General features: G+C 45.3%; 1 protein-coding gene and 1 pseudogene across 1 annotated transcript; one reads left to right on the forward strand and one right to left on the reverse strand.

Annotated features, from left to right (window-relative positions):
- Nucleotides 1–4942, reverse strand: part of LOC119332751 — a 7108-nt pseudogene extending 2166 nt beyond the window's left edge.
- Nucleotides 4943–5980: 1038 nt separating this feature from the next.
- Nucleotides 5981–16269, forward strand: LOC119329704 (disease resistance protein RGA4-like). Its single transcript, XM_037602777.1, has 6 exons — nt 5981–6052; nt 6154–6991; nt 7225–7428; nt 12945–14833; nt 14949–15269; nt 15744–16269. Exons 2-6 carry the CDS (start codon nt 6156–6158, stop codon nt 15803–15805), a joined length of 3312 nt encoding a protein of 1103 aa, XP_037458674.1. The 5' UTR covers nt 5981–6052; nt 6154–6155; the 3' UTR covers nt 15806–16269.
- The last annotated feature ends 2324 nt before the right edge of the window (nt 16270–18593 follow it).

Here is an 18593-nt window from a genome sequence, read left to right on the forward strand (position 1 = left end):
AGTATTTGTTGATCCTAAGGAATCATAGGTGCTATTATAATTATTGTCCGCTGTGATATTTCATTTATATGCTTTGGTTTTTGTTGTGCATGTATCAGCTGTCCACATTCATGGAGCCTAGATTTGTATAAAATGACCCAAGCATGTTTTTCATGAACTGCCTTTTGTTGATGCAACAAAAAAGAGTAGGCACATGTACAACACTTTGAACAGTTTTTGTCTTCAAATACGCCTGGGTGCATGTAATTTTCATGCTTTGAACAGTTACCCTTCCCTTTCTCTAAACAAAATCAAAACAAGAATCCCTGAAATGTCAACAAAATGACACAGCACCTTAGAACTACCAATTGCATCATTTGCATATTGAACACACTATACCACATGCACAGACAACTCAATTTATTTCCACTCCTACATCAAACCGAGTAAGAAAGGAGTCTTGATTGTTGAACCTAATAAGTGGAAATTGCACCCTGGTAGGGATCTCCAAACAACTCAGCATGTCCTAGCACCCGTTTGAACTTCACCAATTTGTTTTAAAAAAAACTTCACCAATTTAACGAATACAATTAAATTCAGCACGGACGTAATGCTTTATCACTACTTTGTAAAAGCATTGAAATTAAAGAATTTCAGGTTAAAAGATATGATGGGGATCCATATATAGCATTAAAACGTCTTAGCAATACGCATCCCAGCAAGCATAATAGTCATCTGATATGAACCTGGAAGTAGTTGGTGAGCTCGGTGATCTGGAAGGTGAATGTAACAAAGAGGACCTGCGCCATGAAGGAGATGACGGGGTGGCAGCTGACGTGCGCGCAACCATCCATGTCGACGCAGACACATGCTGGCCTGGGAAGGACATGGAAGCGGGCGCTGTACAGGTACTCGAGCACTAGCTGCAGTGCCTCATACCCGACCTCCACCTTCTCGCCCAGAAGTTCCCAGAGTTCCAACCTGTTGCCCTCCACAGAGGCGCGGCGTGCGAAGAATGCGCGGAGGAAGGGACTCCGCACAGAGAGCATGTAGCGGTGCACGTGCAGGTCGGGCGCGCCGGGCACGGCAATGCACATATCGGCAAGGAAGGCGAAGTCATCCGGTGAGTGGAAGGCTGTGGCGAGGTTGTCAGAGAGGCGACGGAGTGGCTCCACATCAGCAACCGCATCGGCCGCACATGACTCGGGAGCCCAGTTTATTGGAAGGCTCTGTTCTGTGCTTTCATCACCATAGGAACTAGAATTCACCAATTGCATGTTGATTGTAGGATTTCTTGGATGATTACTAACGACAGACCTCACGGCATACTCTATATGAGCAGCTGCACCCCCAAATTTTACGGAGATCTCTTTAAGGTCTGGCATATGCTCGATGCGGATTAGTTGATGTTGGTCCATTCGGGGAATGGCTTTGAAACCTAGCGTGAGCTTCCAGAGATTAGGCATTGCATCCGCCTCAAATTTTAGCCACGGGATACCACTTGTGCACCTCAATTTGAAGTACTTGAGAACTGAGAACCCGGCCGCCTTGTCAAAGATGATCCTTTCACCTGGTGCCCACTGCACATACAGCGACAGATCAATGAGGGCAGGCAATCCTCTGAGAATATCAACAGAACTCATCTGCAGTTCCATTACTGCCATCTTCAGAATGCACAGGTTACCAAGTTCTTTAAGCCATTTAGGAATTTGGGAAAATATGACGCAGCTGTGTGGCGAGCATTCAAATCTCTGGAGAAGAGGGGGAGGCTCCAAGTCATCCCAGGAAATGATTACTTTTGAGGCACCGGGAACCACAATATCTTTAACCGATGGGCCATGAGACACGACTATATTTTTCAGGCTGCCATGTCCTTCTAGTAAAGAGCCTAGAGATTCCATGTTTTTCTCCGGATGGCCAGAACAAGGTGTAGAAGAAATGGTAAGATAAAGATCTTGCAGGTAGTTCAGCTTGCAAAGGCTCCACAGACTGACGACGGAATCAGTCATGGTGCCTAGCAGATTTGTGTCAACCGGAAGAGCCAGGTGGAACAAGTGTGGGAGATGTATAATATCCCATGGAATAGCAGTGACTCTTGTTGCATCCATAACATCCAGCGTTTCCAAACATTGCAGCCCTTGTATATGGTTTGGTAGTTTTATGCAAACATCACTTGCAATCTTCAAATATCTTAGCTGAAACAGCTCTGAAATCCCAGTGAGGTCTATGGGGTCATGGAGGCCACAATGACCAGATAGTTGAAGGTTTAGGACACGAAGAACCTTGAAATCTCTAATACAAGGCATACAGTCGAATAATCCAAAAAATCTGAGTGATCGAACCTGTGACTTTGTGATGTTTTCTGGTGTCTTGGCATATTTTGCATCACCAAAGATGAGAGATAGTCGGCGAACCTTATGGGAAAGTGCTATATTCTTTCGATTGTAGTCTACTACCACAATGAAATTCTCTTCTGCAGACTTGTGTGCAATAAGTTCACGTACTACATCATGGACCGTACAGGACAATACCTCATTGTTGTAGTTGATATATGAAGGTTGGATGAATCTTCTATCAATAAGTTCATCAAAACAGATTCCTGCAGCTTTCTTCAACCGGTCTTGATATTGCCCTTTCCCTTTTTGTGTAACGATGGAGGCTTCAGCTACCCATTGCATCGAAAGATCATCCTTCCAGATTATGGAGCCCTCTGGATACATGTGAAGATACAACAAACATGTCTTCAGATAATGAGGGAGATTATTGTAGCTGAGTGTTAGTACTTGTCTCGTTCTTTCTGAAGTAGAACTTGACCACAAATGGGATCTCAACGAATCACGTATGTATGTAAGCAAATCCAGTGAAACTGCTGTTTGCTGGTTCGCCAAATGACTAGCTATGTTCATTGTCGCTAGTGGCAAACCACCACATATATCAATAATTTCGTTTGAAACTTGTTTGAATTCTGCTGGACAGTCATTTTCCGAACCAAAAAGCCTGTTAAAGAATAGCATTCTCGAGTGAGCATCATCGAGAGGTTTCATCTCGAAAACATGCTCTGGACGATCACAGCAACATGTTAATGCAACATCTTCGATCTGTGTAGTTATTATTATTCTGCTGCCACAGTTTCCATTTGGAAAAGCATATTTAATAATATCCCACACTGATGCATCCCACAAATCATCAATAACAATTAGATACCTGCATGCCAAGAATCCACGCACATTAGTGTGTGTGTGTGTGTGTGTGTGTGTGTGTGTGTATTGCATCAGGCACATCAGTAAAATTGATATATGCTGGGTTAACATAAACTAAAATAAATAGCATAAGGAAACTGGGTTAACAGTACCTTTTATGTTGCATATGTTTGCTGGTATTGTCGCTGATGCCAAGCTCATTACAGCTGGCAGGTAGTGGCTGCTTCTTGTGGAGTTGCGAGAACAAGTCACTGAAAAGTCTCTTCATATCAGGCTTTCTGGACACTCGGATGAAAGCTCTGCATTCGAATTGCATCTCAATTCTTTCATACAACACATTGGCAAGTGTAGTTTTACCAAGACACCCAGATCCAAGAACAGATACCACCTTGAGCTGCTGCTGACCTGCCGTATCATTAGCGGCCAGTGAGCAGATAAACTCATTCATACGCCCATCGATTACAATTTGTGCAACTTCATCATAGGGCATTGGAAGCATACTGCCAGCGGACAAGAATCTACGCCTCCTCAAGGTGCTGCAACACTGGAGCTTATACCTGTCGTGCCGTTCAAAAGCCTCCTGGACATAGATCCTGAATTCCGATATTGTTTCTGCAATCTTGAGCTTACTGGGAAGACGAGGGACATTAACATGAATGATTTTACTGGTCTTGGTACCATGTTCTGACACCTGCGCTATGAATGCAATTTGTTTGTACCACTTAAGCCTCTTCTTTATCATCATCATCTTCTGCCTCTTCTTCTTCTTCTTCTTCTTCTTCTTCTTCTTCTTCTTTTTGATGAAACGGTCAGGCGGCACAAATAATAAGCTGTCAATGTAATCTACCATATCGTAAGACAAATCGCGTGCCTCATTCATCCAGCATATGGCCACCGGGGGAGGGTCCTCCAACTCTGACAGTTCATCAAGGTAGGAGCTTATCACTTCAACATCATCCTTGAGAAGGTGCACCCCCTCCTTGATCCTCTTGGGCAACCTCTTGTAGTGTTCCTGAGCAGGAGCTAGCAGTATGCCAAGCTTCTCAACAAGGGGTCTCATGGGTCATGGTGCCCAATGAAGAACTCACCGAACCATCTAATTAATCAAAGAGCACACAAGAAAGATAAGACAGGGTGCGGATCAATAATTAATGAATGGATTAGTTCCTATGCACATGCATGGGTTCGATGCTGTACTGCCATATATACAGACAGAAATCAAGAGAAATCAAGGCAAAGCTAACTAGGGAGATAGATCAAGCAACACTCACCAAACAGCCTCGAGATATCCTCAAGGACTGGCAGTTGAGCACCAGATTGCTCGACTTCATTTTCGGCACTTGATTCAATAACAGGATCAGAAACTGAAACAGGAAAAGCATGCAGGATTAGTTAGTAATTAAGAGTACTGAGCGGAAGAATTAAGGAGAGGTTTTCGCTTGTGCTAACCTGTGGCTGTGGTTGGATTGTCGATTAAGACATTCTTGTAATCCTCCTCAAGAATCCTGTCATCATTGTTCCTCCTCTTCTTCCCCGCAATCCTGACAGGATCCAGCACCTTCCTTGTCTCCCTCCTTTTCCTCGACGGCTCCTCCTTATCCTTCTCCGTGAGGTCCATCAATCAGAGCTTAGTTTCTGGCACCCCAACAAGACGTGATGGCATGTTGAGCTCCTAAAGGAGCCCGAACTTTCTGAGCTCCCCCATGCAGGTACACCTTCTATCTATCTAGATCGTCCATTTCACAGCAGTTGCCTCGGGATCAGTGTTGCCTCTCGAATGATTGCACTGACTTGTGCTGAAAATATGTTCTGCCTTTAGTCTAACTAATGTGCTGCTCTTTCTGCAATTATTGTATTTTGAGATAGTGCATCCACACCAAAACTGGAGAAATTTTGATGGTCCCATTCAGGCTAAAGTGCATTCACAAAGTGATGTTGATGCTAAAGAACCCACCAAGTTAAGGCTGGAAGAATTAAGCAGACGGACAGGTTTTTCACACGCGCTCACCTGTGGCTGTGGTTGGATCGTCGAGCAAGAAACTGTTGTAATCCTCCTCAAGAATCCTGTCATCATCCTTCTTCCCCGTAATCCTGATTGGATCCAGCAATTGCCTCGTCGGCTCCTCCTTATCCTTCTCCGTGAGGTCCATCAATCAGAACTTAGTTTCTGGCGACCCAACAAGACGTGAGGGCATGTCGAGCTCCTAAAGGAGACTGAATTTCCTGAGCACACCCCTACAGGTACACATATCTCTCGGATCGTCCATTTTGCAGTGATCACATCAGGATCAGTGCTGCCTTTAGAATGATTGCACTGACTTGTGCTAAAACCATGTTCTGCCTTTAGTCTAACTAATGTGCTGCTCTTTCTTCTACAATTGTATTTTGAGATAGTGCATCCACACCAAAACTAGAGAATTTTGATGGGTCCCATTTAGGCTAAGTGCATTCACAAAGTGGTGCTGATGCACGAATTCACTACGTTTGGAACCTGCTTTCCTGCCTTTATATGATATATATTCGCATTGTTCTGCAATAAGAGAGCTCTTTTAGTGATCGTGAGATCCACACACGTGCCTTCACAAAAAAAGCGAGACAGAACCATGTGGGACCAGCCACCACGCACTGTCAGATTCTTCTGTGCTTTTTTTCAGTGCTCAGAGGGTTCACATGGGCTTTTTGGCAAAAAAAAAGAGAAAGATAGAACCAAGTGGGACCCACCACCATGCGTTGTCCGAATCGCCTATGCACAGGTACAATAGAATTTGCATTTTGGTACCTTAGCATCATATGTAATGCAAGTAAATAGCTCCAGCAGATTGGAGGAGTGGACGGGATGACTGACCATGGATGTTAAGGTATTCTCTATGCAGGTACTTGTAGCTACCTACCTTGATCCTGCCATGGCTGCTCCTGTGTCCTCCTGGCCTCTTTTCTCTATCCACTAAACTCCATGATTTGATCTTCCAACCAGAGATGGAGGCTGCGACGGCCACCGCTTTTGTGGGTAGGATCGCGCCGAAGCTCTTGGAGTTCTTAGCTGCAAATCACAAGTTTCGACAGAACCTGGAGCACGACATCACCTACATCCAAAGAGAGTTTGCGTTAATTTCTGCCGCCATCCAGCAAGATGATGAGTGTCGCTGGAGGAGCGGCACCCTCGGCGACCATGTGCAGAGGGCCTGGATCCAAATCATACGTGACTTGGCGCATGCCATCGAGGACTGCATCGACCGCTTCATGCACCGGGTGACCATCTCTGGGACGTCGACGTGGATCCGTCAGGCTGTCTACCGGGTGCAGACGGTGACAGTACGGAAGGAGTTTGCCAAGGCGATCCGTGAGCTCAAGAAAATATCACAAGAGTCATCCAAGCTGAGAGAAACTTATTACAACGCCAGTGTCGGTGCAGGCACCTTCCCGTCAGCATCGTCGTCGGCAGTGGCATTGGCACCTAAGACAACAACAGAGATGGCCATAGACGACACCGTTTCAGCTCGCAGCCCCGTGGGTATGGACGCTCCCCGGGATGAACTTCTGGAGCTGATACAGCAGCAGCAGCAACAGCTTAAGGTGATCTCTGTTGTTGGCTTTGATGGCATAGGCAAGACCCTCCTTGTCAGGCATGTGTACCAGAGTATGATGAGCCGGTATGAAGTAAGGGCTTGGGTTTGTGCAGCCAATCAAAGGGGTGCAAGCGATGTTGTCGAAGAGATACTTCGGCAACTTGGCATCCCCACCACATCCACCAATGGTGGAGGTAGCCTCAGCAAGTTCTGCGGAATCCTCAGATTGTGCCTTCAAACCAAGAGGTAACTAATGCCAACCATTGGTAATTTTCTCAACTCGGTCTCTGTTTGATGTTTTGGTCTCGATTTACAGCAGCCTGCATCTTTTATATTTTTGTACTGTCCAACAGTTCTCCTAGTTTGACTTCACTCACTATTGGCATCTTTGTAGCTATAAAATGAAATCACTCCAAATTTAATCTCCACTCCATATCTCTGCATGCTAATTCTGATCATGTACTCCTGGTACCTCGTAGGTTCTTCATCGTACTCGATGACATGAGGACAGAATTTTGGCATGATATTAAAGATGCCTTTGTGGGGTTGAATGGCAGAGTTCTGGTGACAACGGCTATTCAGTCAGTAGCAAATGCCTGCAGCAGCTCAGCAGCCCATGATCATGTGTATGCAATGAAAAGCCTTCCTGATGGACACTCGAGGCAGTTGTTTTTCAAGGAAGCTTTCTGTTGTGAGGAGTTAGTTGCAAATAGGAAAGTGAGAAGGGTTAAAATGTAAATGTAGTTTGTATATACTGAGACAAGGAGGAATGAATCGGGAGATAAGGTTCTTCCAGAAATCCCTAGCTTCCCCCCTTAGCTTCCTGACTAGAGAAGAGAAATCCACAAAATCCAACAACATGGTATCAGAGCAGGTGCTGTAGCCGCCGCCGGCGACCAAGGGAATGGTAGCGCTCCTTGCTATGGTCGAGGAGAGAAGAGGAGTGCTTCTGGTGGTGGACTGGAGCGAATAGAAGGAGCTACGGCCAGGGTGTGAGGCGGTGCAGCGGGTTGGAGTTGAAGCTGGTGGCTGTCCGACCTGGGAGTGGTGCTCCTGCTTGTAGCCTTGTGCAGGCTGCTCGAAATCGGAAGCCTCGGCAAGGGTGTCGCCGGCAGAGAGAGCCAGCGCACGGATTGTGTTCGGTTGGGGCAGCAGTTGGTGGAGATCCACTGATTTGGAGGCGAGCAGAACTGTAGGTGTGGAAGCAGGCTGGAGGTGCCAAGCAGAGGTGTAGGAGAGTGTTCCCTGGAGGTGGTTGCGTGGTGTTGCTGGGAAAGATTTGTGTCCAGGAGGAGGCAGGAGCTGCTGTTGTGTTGCAACAGAGAAAGAAGCACCAAAGGTCACAAGTGTGCTTGGTCCTGAAGCAAGAGGATTTCTGGGCTGCTGAAGACCAGGTCAGAGCAGCACATCAAGGAGAGGTTTGCAACGATGGGTGACAAGGATGCCGCTCCATCGGGAGTCACGGCAGGGGAGCTTGCAGCGGTGTTGCAAGCCATGGGTGATAAATACAGATTGTTGTTCGAGGCTATGAGCAAGCAAGGAGGGAGTTCAAAACCAGAAGCAGAGGTCAAGGAGGAGGTTCATCCATTGCAAATGCCCCTGGTGAAGTTAGATGGGTCTGAAACCTATGCAAGTTGGGCAGAGCACGCAGAGACAATTCTTGTCTCAAGAAGTCTAGAGGGCTATATACATGGGGCAATTGAAAAACCAGCTGACGAGAACTCCAAGGAAGGCCAGAAGTGGAAGATGACCAACGCATTGGTGAGAGCATGGCTGCTGAGTTCAGTCTCACCTCAAATTGCTAAGCAGGTGGAAAGGATTAAGGAGGCGTCAGAAATTTGGCGGCTACTGAAAGGTACATATTCTGGAGTCGGTAATGAGATGCTTGCTTGTAAAATTCAGAAGGAGCTGCAGGGGTTGAGTCAGGGTGACAAATCAGTTGTGGATTATGTGTCCGAATTGAAGAGATTGTGGAGTGAGATTGATTACTTTGATCCAATTGATATGGAGTGTGGTAAGTGTATTGAGAAATTTAACAAGTGGACGGAAAAGAGACGTGTGAGGGACTTCCTAAATGGACTTCATTCTAAGTATGAAAACAGGAGGGCTGCACTGTATGGTAGCGGAAAGCTTCCTACACTGGAGCAGGCAATATCAACTATCATTAGTGAGGAAACCAGATTGAAATTAGAGGCAGTCGGGTCAGTGATGCAAGGTATCATGCAACGGCGATCAGCACTCTATGCAGTAGAGGGTGGAAATTATCAAAGGTTGGGATCAAATACAACTGAGAAGAAATGCTTCGAGTGCGGTCAGCCAGGACATTTGAAGTTTTCATGCCCTGAGTTAATGGGAGGCGGCAGAGGAAGAGGGCGGGACTGGCGTGGAAGAGGCCGTGGCCGTGGGCTTGAAGGACGAGGCTACCGTGGGCGAGGTACACGCCCTGCTGCTAAAGCAAACACGTCGGTGATCACTGAAAATACCACCCAAACTATGAGTGTTGAGATGACTGCTGAGGATTGGGAGAAGTGGTGCCAATTCAAGGGGCTTTCTCTAGGTGACAAGACAACTGTTGAAGCGCCTACCTCTGCTGCCTTAGCAAATTTCGGTGGTAACAACTCTCACACTGTGATAGATAAGTCCATTGATGCACCATGGTTATTAGATTCAGGTGCATCTAGACATATGGCTGGTTCCTACAGAAATTTTATTGACTATACTCCTGATTTAAATAAGAAAACCGTTAAATTAGCTGATGGCTCCTCCCAAACCATTATGGGATCAGGAACAATTATGTGTAGCACTGATATGTCTTTGTCATCTGTTTTGCATGTTCCCTCGTTCCCAATAAATCTGCTATCCATCAGTTGCATCACAAATGAACTTAATTGTGTTGCTATCTTCTTTCCATCATGGTGCTTGTTTCAGGAACTTGGGACTGGAAGAAGACTTGGGACGGGGATCATGCATGATGGACTGTATTATCTGGATAATAATATGCCACCTGTGGTTGCAGCTGTTGCGTCCCTTTCACCACTTGACGAATTCCTTCTTCACCACCGCAGGCTAGGACATATGTCTTTTGTCACCCTTGGTAGGCTTTATCCTGCTCTTTATAGTAAAGTTAACCAGGGGAGTCTAGTATGTGACGCTTGTCAATATGGTAAACAAACACGTAGCTCCTATACATCGTCTGATAATAGAAGTGACACGCCACTTCAAGTTATACATTCTGATGTGTGGGGTCCTAGTGGAGTTTCATCTTTAAATGGATATCGCTCGTTTGTTACCTTTATTGACTGTTGTACTAGAGTGACTTGGGTTTATGTGTTGAAGAACAAGAACGATGTGTTTGAATGCTTTGTTGATTTTCATAATATGATCAGAACGCAATATAATGCTTGTGTGAAAACATTTCGCACTGATAATGGCACAGAGTATGTGAACAAGGAATTTAATGAGTACTTATCCAGTTTTGGGATTATTCATCACACAACTTGTCCAGGTACTTCAGAGCAGAATGGTTTGGCAGAAAGGAAGAATAGACATCTTCTGGAAATCACTCGTTGCATAATGATATCTATGAATGTTCCTAAGTTTTTGTGGGGTGAAGCTGTAATGACAGCTGCTTACTTGATGAATAGAATGCCATCCAGGGTACTTGGTTATAAAACACCGTTAGAGTGTCTAACAGGTGAAACAAAATATGTGGTTCCACCTAAGGTCTTTGGGTGTGTTTGTTTTGTGAAGGATTACAGACCATCTGTTGGCAAGCTAGATCCAAAGGCGTTAAAGTGTGTATTCGTGGGGTACTCTGGTAAGCAGAAGGGATATAAATGTTGGTGTCCATCTGAAAGGAGAATGTTTGTGAGTATGGATGTGGTATTTAGGGAGCAGGAACCATTCTATGGTGAACCGACGGATTTAACTGATGTCTTCCCTGATTTGTTTGCTAATGAAAATTTAGATGCAGATTGTGAGACAGGGGGAGATAAGGAAGAGGAAGATGATGCAACATCAAGAAAGATGATAGTTGGGGTAATTCCAGTGGAAACAGAGCAAGAACGAAGACATGAGCAGCAGTATGATACATCAAGTGAAGCATTCCGGTGGCCAAAACCAAATGAGGAAAGGGGGATTCAGGTGTATACACGAAGACGTCGTATTGAGGAGGAAAGGACGCAAGTGTTGGAACCTGAGCCCGAGGCTTATGGGCAACATGGTGAGCAAGAGAAGGAGGCTGACCAACAAGATAATACTCAAGTTCAAACTAGTGATACTGGACCTTCCTTGGACAGTGGTAACATCTCTTCTCAATATGATGACCTTGATGTCCCAATAGCTTATAGAAAGCAACCACGAGCTAGTGCCAGAAAATTGCCCTCTAAATTGGATCCTTATAATGTCTCCAACTATGTCTCTTATGACATTGTTGGTCCTTCTTACAAGTCCTTTATTGCAGCGCTGGATTCTGCAGAACCCTTACCACGGGACTGGCAGGAGGCAAAATTAAACCCAAAGTGGAGGGCAGCAATGCTTGAGGAGATGTCTGCTCTCGACAAGAATAATACATGGGTAATTACTCCACTTCCTTGTAACAAGAAAGTGGTAGGTTGCAAATGGGTGTTTACCATAAAACATACACCCGAAGGGAAAGTAGATAGATATAAGGCGAGACTTGTGGCGAAAGGTTATAGCCAGACATATGGAGTGGACTATGATGAAACCTTCGCCCCAGTTGCAAAGATGAACACCATCAGAGCTTTAATCTCGGTGGCAGCAAATAACAAGTGGAAGTTGTTTCAGCTAGATGTGAAGAATGCATTTCTTCATGGAGATTTGAAAGAAGAAGTTTATATGGAGATTCCACCAGGGTTCAGTGGGCCTGAGACAATGGGTAAAGTGTGTAGATTGAAGAAATCACTTTATGGACTTAAACAGTCACCAAGGGCTTGGTTTGGGAGATTTCGCAAGGAAGTCTGCACTTTGGGTTTTCGACAAAGCAATGCTGACCATACCCTTTTCTTTAAGCACCACGGAAATAAAACTGTCGTATTGGTCGTATATGTTGATGACATTGTGATCACAGGGAATGATGATGTGGAGATAAAGAACTTGAAGAAAATGTTGGCGAAATCATTTGAAGTCAAAGACCTTGGCTTCCTCCACTTCTTCCTGGGAATAGAAGTAGCTTATGGAGCTCAAGGTATCTATCTCTCTCAAAGGAAATATGTGCTTGATCTTCTCGCTGAAACTAGGATGCTTGAAAGTAAACCAGCTGCCACACCAATTGAACCAAACCTTCGTATTACAGCCAATTCAGGAGAACCTGTTGATAGGGGGAGATACCAGAGACTTGTGGGACGTTTAATTTATCTATCCCATACTAGACCAGACATTGCATATGCCGTGAGCCTGGTGAGTAGATATATGCATGATCCTCGATCAGGTCATCTAGATGCAATAAATAGAATTCTGCGGTATCTCAAAGGTTGTCCTGGAAAAGGAATTCTCCTTTCCAACCATGGGCATCTAGAAGTTGAGGGATACACAGACGCTGATTGGGCTGGGTGCTTGGATGACAGGAGATCCACTTCAGGTTATTGCGTCTTCTTGGGAGGAAATTTAGTCAGTTGGAGGAGTAAGAAGCAAAGTGTTGTCGCCAGATCCACGGCAGAAGCAGAGCTGTGATCCATGGCTTCAGGGCTATGTGAGTTGTTATGGCTTCGATTATTATTAACTGAACTTCGGTTGTTTAAAGGAGGACCACTCAGGCTCCATTGTGATAATCAAGCCGCAATCAACATTGTCAACAATCCGGTTCAGCATGATAGAACAAAACATATCGAAATTGATAGACATTTTATTAAGGAGAAACTTGATGAGGGAGTACTTCAAGTAGGTTTTGTTAAAACTGGAGACCAACTTGCTGATGTATTAACAAAGGGCGTGAGTGTTGTATCCTTCTTTAAGTTGTGTGGCAAGATGGGGCTCTTAGACATTTTCACCCCATCTTGAGGGGGAGTGTTGTGAGGAGTTAGTTGCAAATAGGAAAGTGAGAAGGGTTAAAATGTAAATGTAGTTTGTATATACTGAGACAAGGAGGAATGAATCGGGAGATAAGGTTCTTCCAGAAATCCCTAGCTTCCCCCCTTAGCTTCCTGACTAGAGAAGAGAAATCCACAAAATCCAACAACACTTTCCAAGACGATGATCCGCCAATCGGTAAAGAGGATCAGCTTGGCTCGGAAGCACTGAAGAAGTGTGATGGTTTACCCCTTGCTCTTGTTACTACAGCCCGGTACTTGCAAAGCACAGGTAATCCGACGCGTGAAAACTGGGCAACATTGTGCCACAACCTGGGAGCACACCTGGAAACGAAGGAGATGTTAGCAAGAATGAAGCGTGTACTTGTCCAAAGCTACACCAGCCTTGTTAAACACGATGTCAAGACATGCTTGCTATATCTAGGTATCTACCCTAGTGGCCGTACAGTCAGGAGAGGAAGCTTGATAAGGAAATGGTGCGCTGAAGGGTTTATCCCAGGAGATTATATGTGTAATGCTCTGGATGCTGCTATCGGCAATTTCAAAGAGCTGCTCAACCGGAGCATCATCCAGCGTACAGATGCCAGTAGCAAAAACATCACAGATCAGGTGAAGACATACCATACTCACGGCATGATGCTCGAGTTCATCCTGCACATGTCCAAGTGTGACAACTTCATTACCTTGTTATATGATCAGCTGGCTCCCCCACCCCCACCCAGTAAAATCCGTTGGCTCTCCCTCCATGAAGCAAGTGCCAGAGTGGTTAATGATCTATCTCTTGTCCGATCTCTGACAATCTTCGGCAGGGCACATGAATCTGTCTTGGATTTCTCCAAATATGAACTGCTGCGGGTTTTGGATCTAGAAGAATGCGGTAACCACTTGGAGGACAAGCATCTTAGGGAGATATGCAGCAACCTGTTGTTGCTCAGGTACCTAAGCCTTGGGGCTGCTATTAAGGTTACGATGCTCCCCAAAGAGATTAAGAAGCTTCAACTTTTGGAGACGCTGGATGTAAGAAGAACCAAGATAGAGATTCTGCCGACACAAGTTATGGAGCTGCCATGCCTGATACATCTGTTCGGAAATTTCAAGCTCCAACAAGGTGTAGGAGGCCGGAGAATGCACAAGCTACAGACTTGGCTCTCAGAGAATAGCAAATTGGAAACAGTAGCAGGATTTGTTGTGGACAACAACAAGAGCCAAGGATTTGCACAGCTCATAGAGCATATGAAACACTTGACAAAAGTGAAAATATGGTGTCAGCAGTCCAGTAATAATAGTAAGGATCCCCTTGCCAGTGGCGGCGGCAGCAGCAGCAGCAACAACAACAACAACTGCACTCATCTCTCAAAGGCCATCAAGGGGTTCATCAAGAGAAGCACCGACGTGAAAAAAGGTCATTCACTCTCACTGAATTTCAGTGATGAATGGTTCCAAGACTTGCTTGTGAGCTTGTCCCTAGAAAAAGAAGAAGCTTCCTCCTGCTATCTTAGCTCGCTCAAGCTACAAGGGGGCAACATATGCAGCCTGCCTCCGTTTGTTACCATGCTGGGTGGTCTCACTAAGCTGTTCCTTTCATCCCCTGGTCAGCTGAGTGGGGATATTCTTGCTGCCCTGAGCAGGGTGCGTTGCTTGGCGTACCTGAAGCTAATTGCATCTCAACTGGACAAACTCACCATCGTACAAGGTGCACTTGGAAGCCTGCAATGCCTATGCATCATGGTGGAAGTCATGACTGAGCTGGAAGTCCAGGAGGGAGCTCTGCCACTCCTCGAGTCACTCCGGCTGCTATGTACAGATCTAAATGGCTTTTGCAGCATGACAATCCAGTCCCTACGACGTATTAAGGAGGTCACCCTCCATGATGGAGTAAGTGATGAAACAAAGCACGAGTGGAAAGAAGCAGCAAAGAAACACCCTAGACGTCCCAAGCTCTTGTTTGTTAAGACAGTTGAAGATGTTGATATGGGATGTGAACCTACATACAATTCTGAGATAACAACACCCCACAATGCCATTTTTACTGGACAGTCTGGTAACCAAGTGTTGTGCATCTTATTTTGCTTAATTGTTGGTATATTAGTTAATTATTGATGTTAGGTTATATATACTCCCTCTTCACGCATCTATGTGACATTTTTATTGTGCAGTACAAGTTGATGGTGATGACCTGCAACAGGATGATGATGAGAAAGAAGATACAGATAAAATTAATATCCTAGAGGATTTTGCTAGCAAGACTTGTCTGGACCCTCCGATGAACAAGGAAAGTTTTGAACAGGGGATGGAAGGAATGGTAGGTTTAGAGGATGAGCGGATGGAAGATGTCACTCGGTCTACTGATCAAAATGCTGTACTTTTGGTGGTGGGTGAGAACAGAAGAAAGAGGGCAAGGTTGGACATTGGTGAAGACAACTCAATGGACAAGGTTGTTGATAGGGTGAAGCGCAAGAACCCAGAGGATGTCCAAGGTAATTTACAAGTTCCAAGTTTCCATCTTTCTTAAATTCTTCCAGCATTTCTCTTAGTGACATAACTAGTAGAACTGGGGTGATGTTTGGAAATAATATTCTTCTGGTAAATAAATCTATTCAAGTGATTAGAGATTCATAAGCTGCTAAATGTAGTGCTTTTATAGCTAGCTAGGAGAAGTCGGACAATGTTCCTATGAGTTTTGATTCGTTCTATGTCCTGTTTCTAAATATCTGTGGAGTGTGGTTAGCGCAAACTGAATATACAGGCTATTCCTGTTTCTTTTAACTGTCTGTGCAGTTGGGTTCTGAAGTTTACCGGTTATGTTAGAAATCTGATGGCTGCTGGAGATGTTGTAGTTTGGACCATATGGGAAACTAGAAATGCTTCTGCCTTCAGAATATCTTTCCTACCAATCCTACTCCTATGTTTTTTAATCGCCACAATGGTTATTGCCGCTGGCCGGTTTGCAGAAACGAGGCCTACAAAACAAACAGCGCCTGGAATTGCGGTTGTTGTCTCTGATGGAAACTGAGGTTTTGTATGGAGTTTGCAAGCTTGGGTCAATCTTGCTCTTGAGTCGAGACACGACTTACATTTGCATTGAGTGTCAGGTTGGCATTTGGTTTTTAACTAAGTAGTCGTCGATTCTGATGCTTCAGGAGCTGGTCTGTCTTTTTATCCCCTGCCATATTTTCATGGTAATGTTGAATTCCCATGTGCTGCAGCTTGCTACAAGGCTGTACCAGACTGATACGGCTATGGCGAAGACGGTTAAGTGTGTCCATTAAGTTTCTACTTGTACGCAACATAAGTTTACTTTCATGCATGTCAATTTGGTGGCTTTCAGCTGTGACAGAGTTCAACATGTATGTTGTTGGATATATATTTGGTCCCAGTTAACTTTTGACATCTGTTCCACAGAACCTTATAACCATCCTTCATTCAGTTACAGACATCTCTTCCTGATTACGAAATAAATTTATGATTATGCTGGTATATGATTGTTTGCATGAAACTAATGCTAAAAAAGGAAGGGTTCAAGAGAAAACGGCTTGGTTCTTAGTTTGTGCTGACCTGTCAGAACCTATGTGCTGGTCACCGGAGAAGGACAGTGTTAAAATCAGCTGCAACCGTGGGACAGGAGTTACGCCGAGCAGCATCGGAGACATCAATGGGCTTGCCTGCATCAGAGTTCCTCCCGTGCACCGGCTTCTCCCATCTTGCTGACACGCCGGTCCTGGCCCGTGCCATCCAGCATCTTCAGCTCGGAGCTGTTTGAAGTGCTCTGAAGAGCATCAATGTGAAATAAATACCATCACACAAGCAAGAAACTATGTCGAAATTTCTGCACAGCCAGCACGCTAATTAGTACGTACCTGCAATGAAATTGAACCTTGCTTGCAATACAATAATTGCCACACAATGTGCATACTTGACGTTGAGGCATTGAGCACCGATGCTCGCGATCCGAGCCTGGTATGGGGGCGGGCCGGGGGCCAGTACTCCAGTTTGGTCCCCTGTCTGAATCTTCTGGCCTATTGGAAATTGCAGTGCAGGGCTATTAGTTCCTGAACCAACTTAGTGGAATTAGTGAGTTAATTACACGATAGTATCACAATTGGGGCCGTGGTGGCGAATTGGTACCAGTTTTGAAATTTTTTACTTTGTCAGTACCACGTTTGGGCCGAACCGTTGCAAATCGGGCTAAACTTCGTATTTGTACGTATTGACGCTGGAACTGACCGCCCGGGCCCGCGCATCAGATGCCACGCTGGCGAATCGACACGCGCCCGCTCGCTCAATAGGTGCGGTCCGGCTCGAACCGGACCGGCCCGTGCTCCACTCTGTTCCTCCTCGCCGTCTCTATTCGTCGACGAACCCTAGCTCCCCTGCGCGTACGGCGATGGCGGCGGCGCCCCCGGGCGGTGGTGGCGGCAGCGGCGGTGGCGGCGACGGCGATGGCGGCGGCGCAAACCTTCCCCTCTTCGGCATCGGCGCGGCAGGAGGAATCGAGGGGAGATCTCCAATCGAGGGCGGCGATGGCTACTCGAGCTTTGAGTACTCCAGCGACGACGACGAGTTCATTGAGCCCGCACTGTCCATGGAGCAGCGGGTACGGCTGGCAAAGCAATGGGTGGCGAACCCTAGCAATAGCCATGAGCTGACCCACGGGCTCGGCGGCGTCCTGTAAGTTTCTGTTTCTGTCTCTTTTTTTTTCTCATTTATTTGCTAATTAGGGTTATAGTGTACTGATTAGGCAAATTGCATGTGAATTGTAGTTTATATGAAGACATATGGAATGTTAGGATCCATTTTGACAATAATGATCTGTTAGAGAGGAAATTAAGCTGTTCAGATGTGACATATCTAAATATGGTTGCATTGATGGAAACCCAAGGCTTTAGTATTGATGATTCACTGATGTTTTACATGGAGACCCCAGGAGAGCAGGGCTTGGAATTGGTTGATAGTAATGTTAAACTACAGTTGATCAAGAGGCAGAATTAGGAGAGTTTGGTGCTTAATTTGCTATTTAGGGCTTGTCCACCAGCTGTCAGTGTACCACAGAAGGGTTTTGTACAGAAGCAAAATTTAGATATAACTGAATATTCTGAGCCTGTTGTTTTTTATCTTGCCGATCCTCCTGTTTATGCTGTTGATCAGCAAGGTGTTGCTTATGAAGGTCAGAGTAGCAGTTATATTGCAGCTGTAGGCCCTGCTGTTTTAACACAAGAGAGCAGGAGTGTTCTAAATCCCAAGTTAAAAGAAGTTGTGGAAGAAGAACAAGTTTGCTATGATGGCAGTTATGCATGTTCATCTGAAGGATCTGAAGGGCAGTATGATAGTGACATGGGGGATTTAAGGCCTAACTATAATGAGGAAATGCATGATGCTGAAGACATGGAGATGGAAGAGGGAAATAGACAGAGAGAGGAAGAAGTACAAGAGCAACATGAGGAAGAAACAGAGGATGAAGAATCAGAAGAAGAATTAGAGGATGAAGAACAAGTGCATTATGAGGGTGACACAGAGGTAGAGGAATTATTTGAGTTGGAGGATGATGACCCTATTGTTCCAAAAGAGGAGGAAAAAATATATGTGCCAGCAAAGAAGAAGCAGAAGTTGCAAGTAAGGAGGGGACCAACAACAAGGTCACATTCCAGTGTTTTAGAAGAAGTGCAACCTGATTGGAAACCATCATCAGATGAAGAAGATGATAGTTTATTGAAGGACAGTGAAGATGATGGGTTTGAGCCACTAGCATTTGTGCTACCTCAAAAAAGGAAGAGTAGGGCAAAGAAGAGGCCAGCTAGAGTATG

Source organism: Triticum dicoccoides, chromosome 7A (assembly GCF_002162155.2).
Source record: "Triticum dicoccoides isolate Atlit2015 ecotype Zavitan chromosome 7A, WEW_v2.0, whole genome shotgun sequence".
NCBI lineage: Eukaryota > Viridiplantae > Streptophyta > Magnoliopsida > Poales > Poaceae > Triticum > Triticum dicoccoides.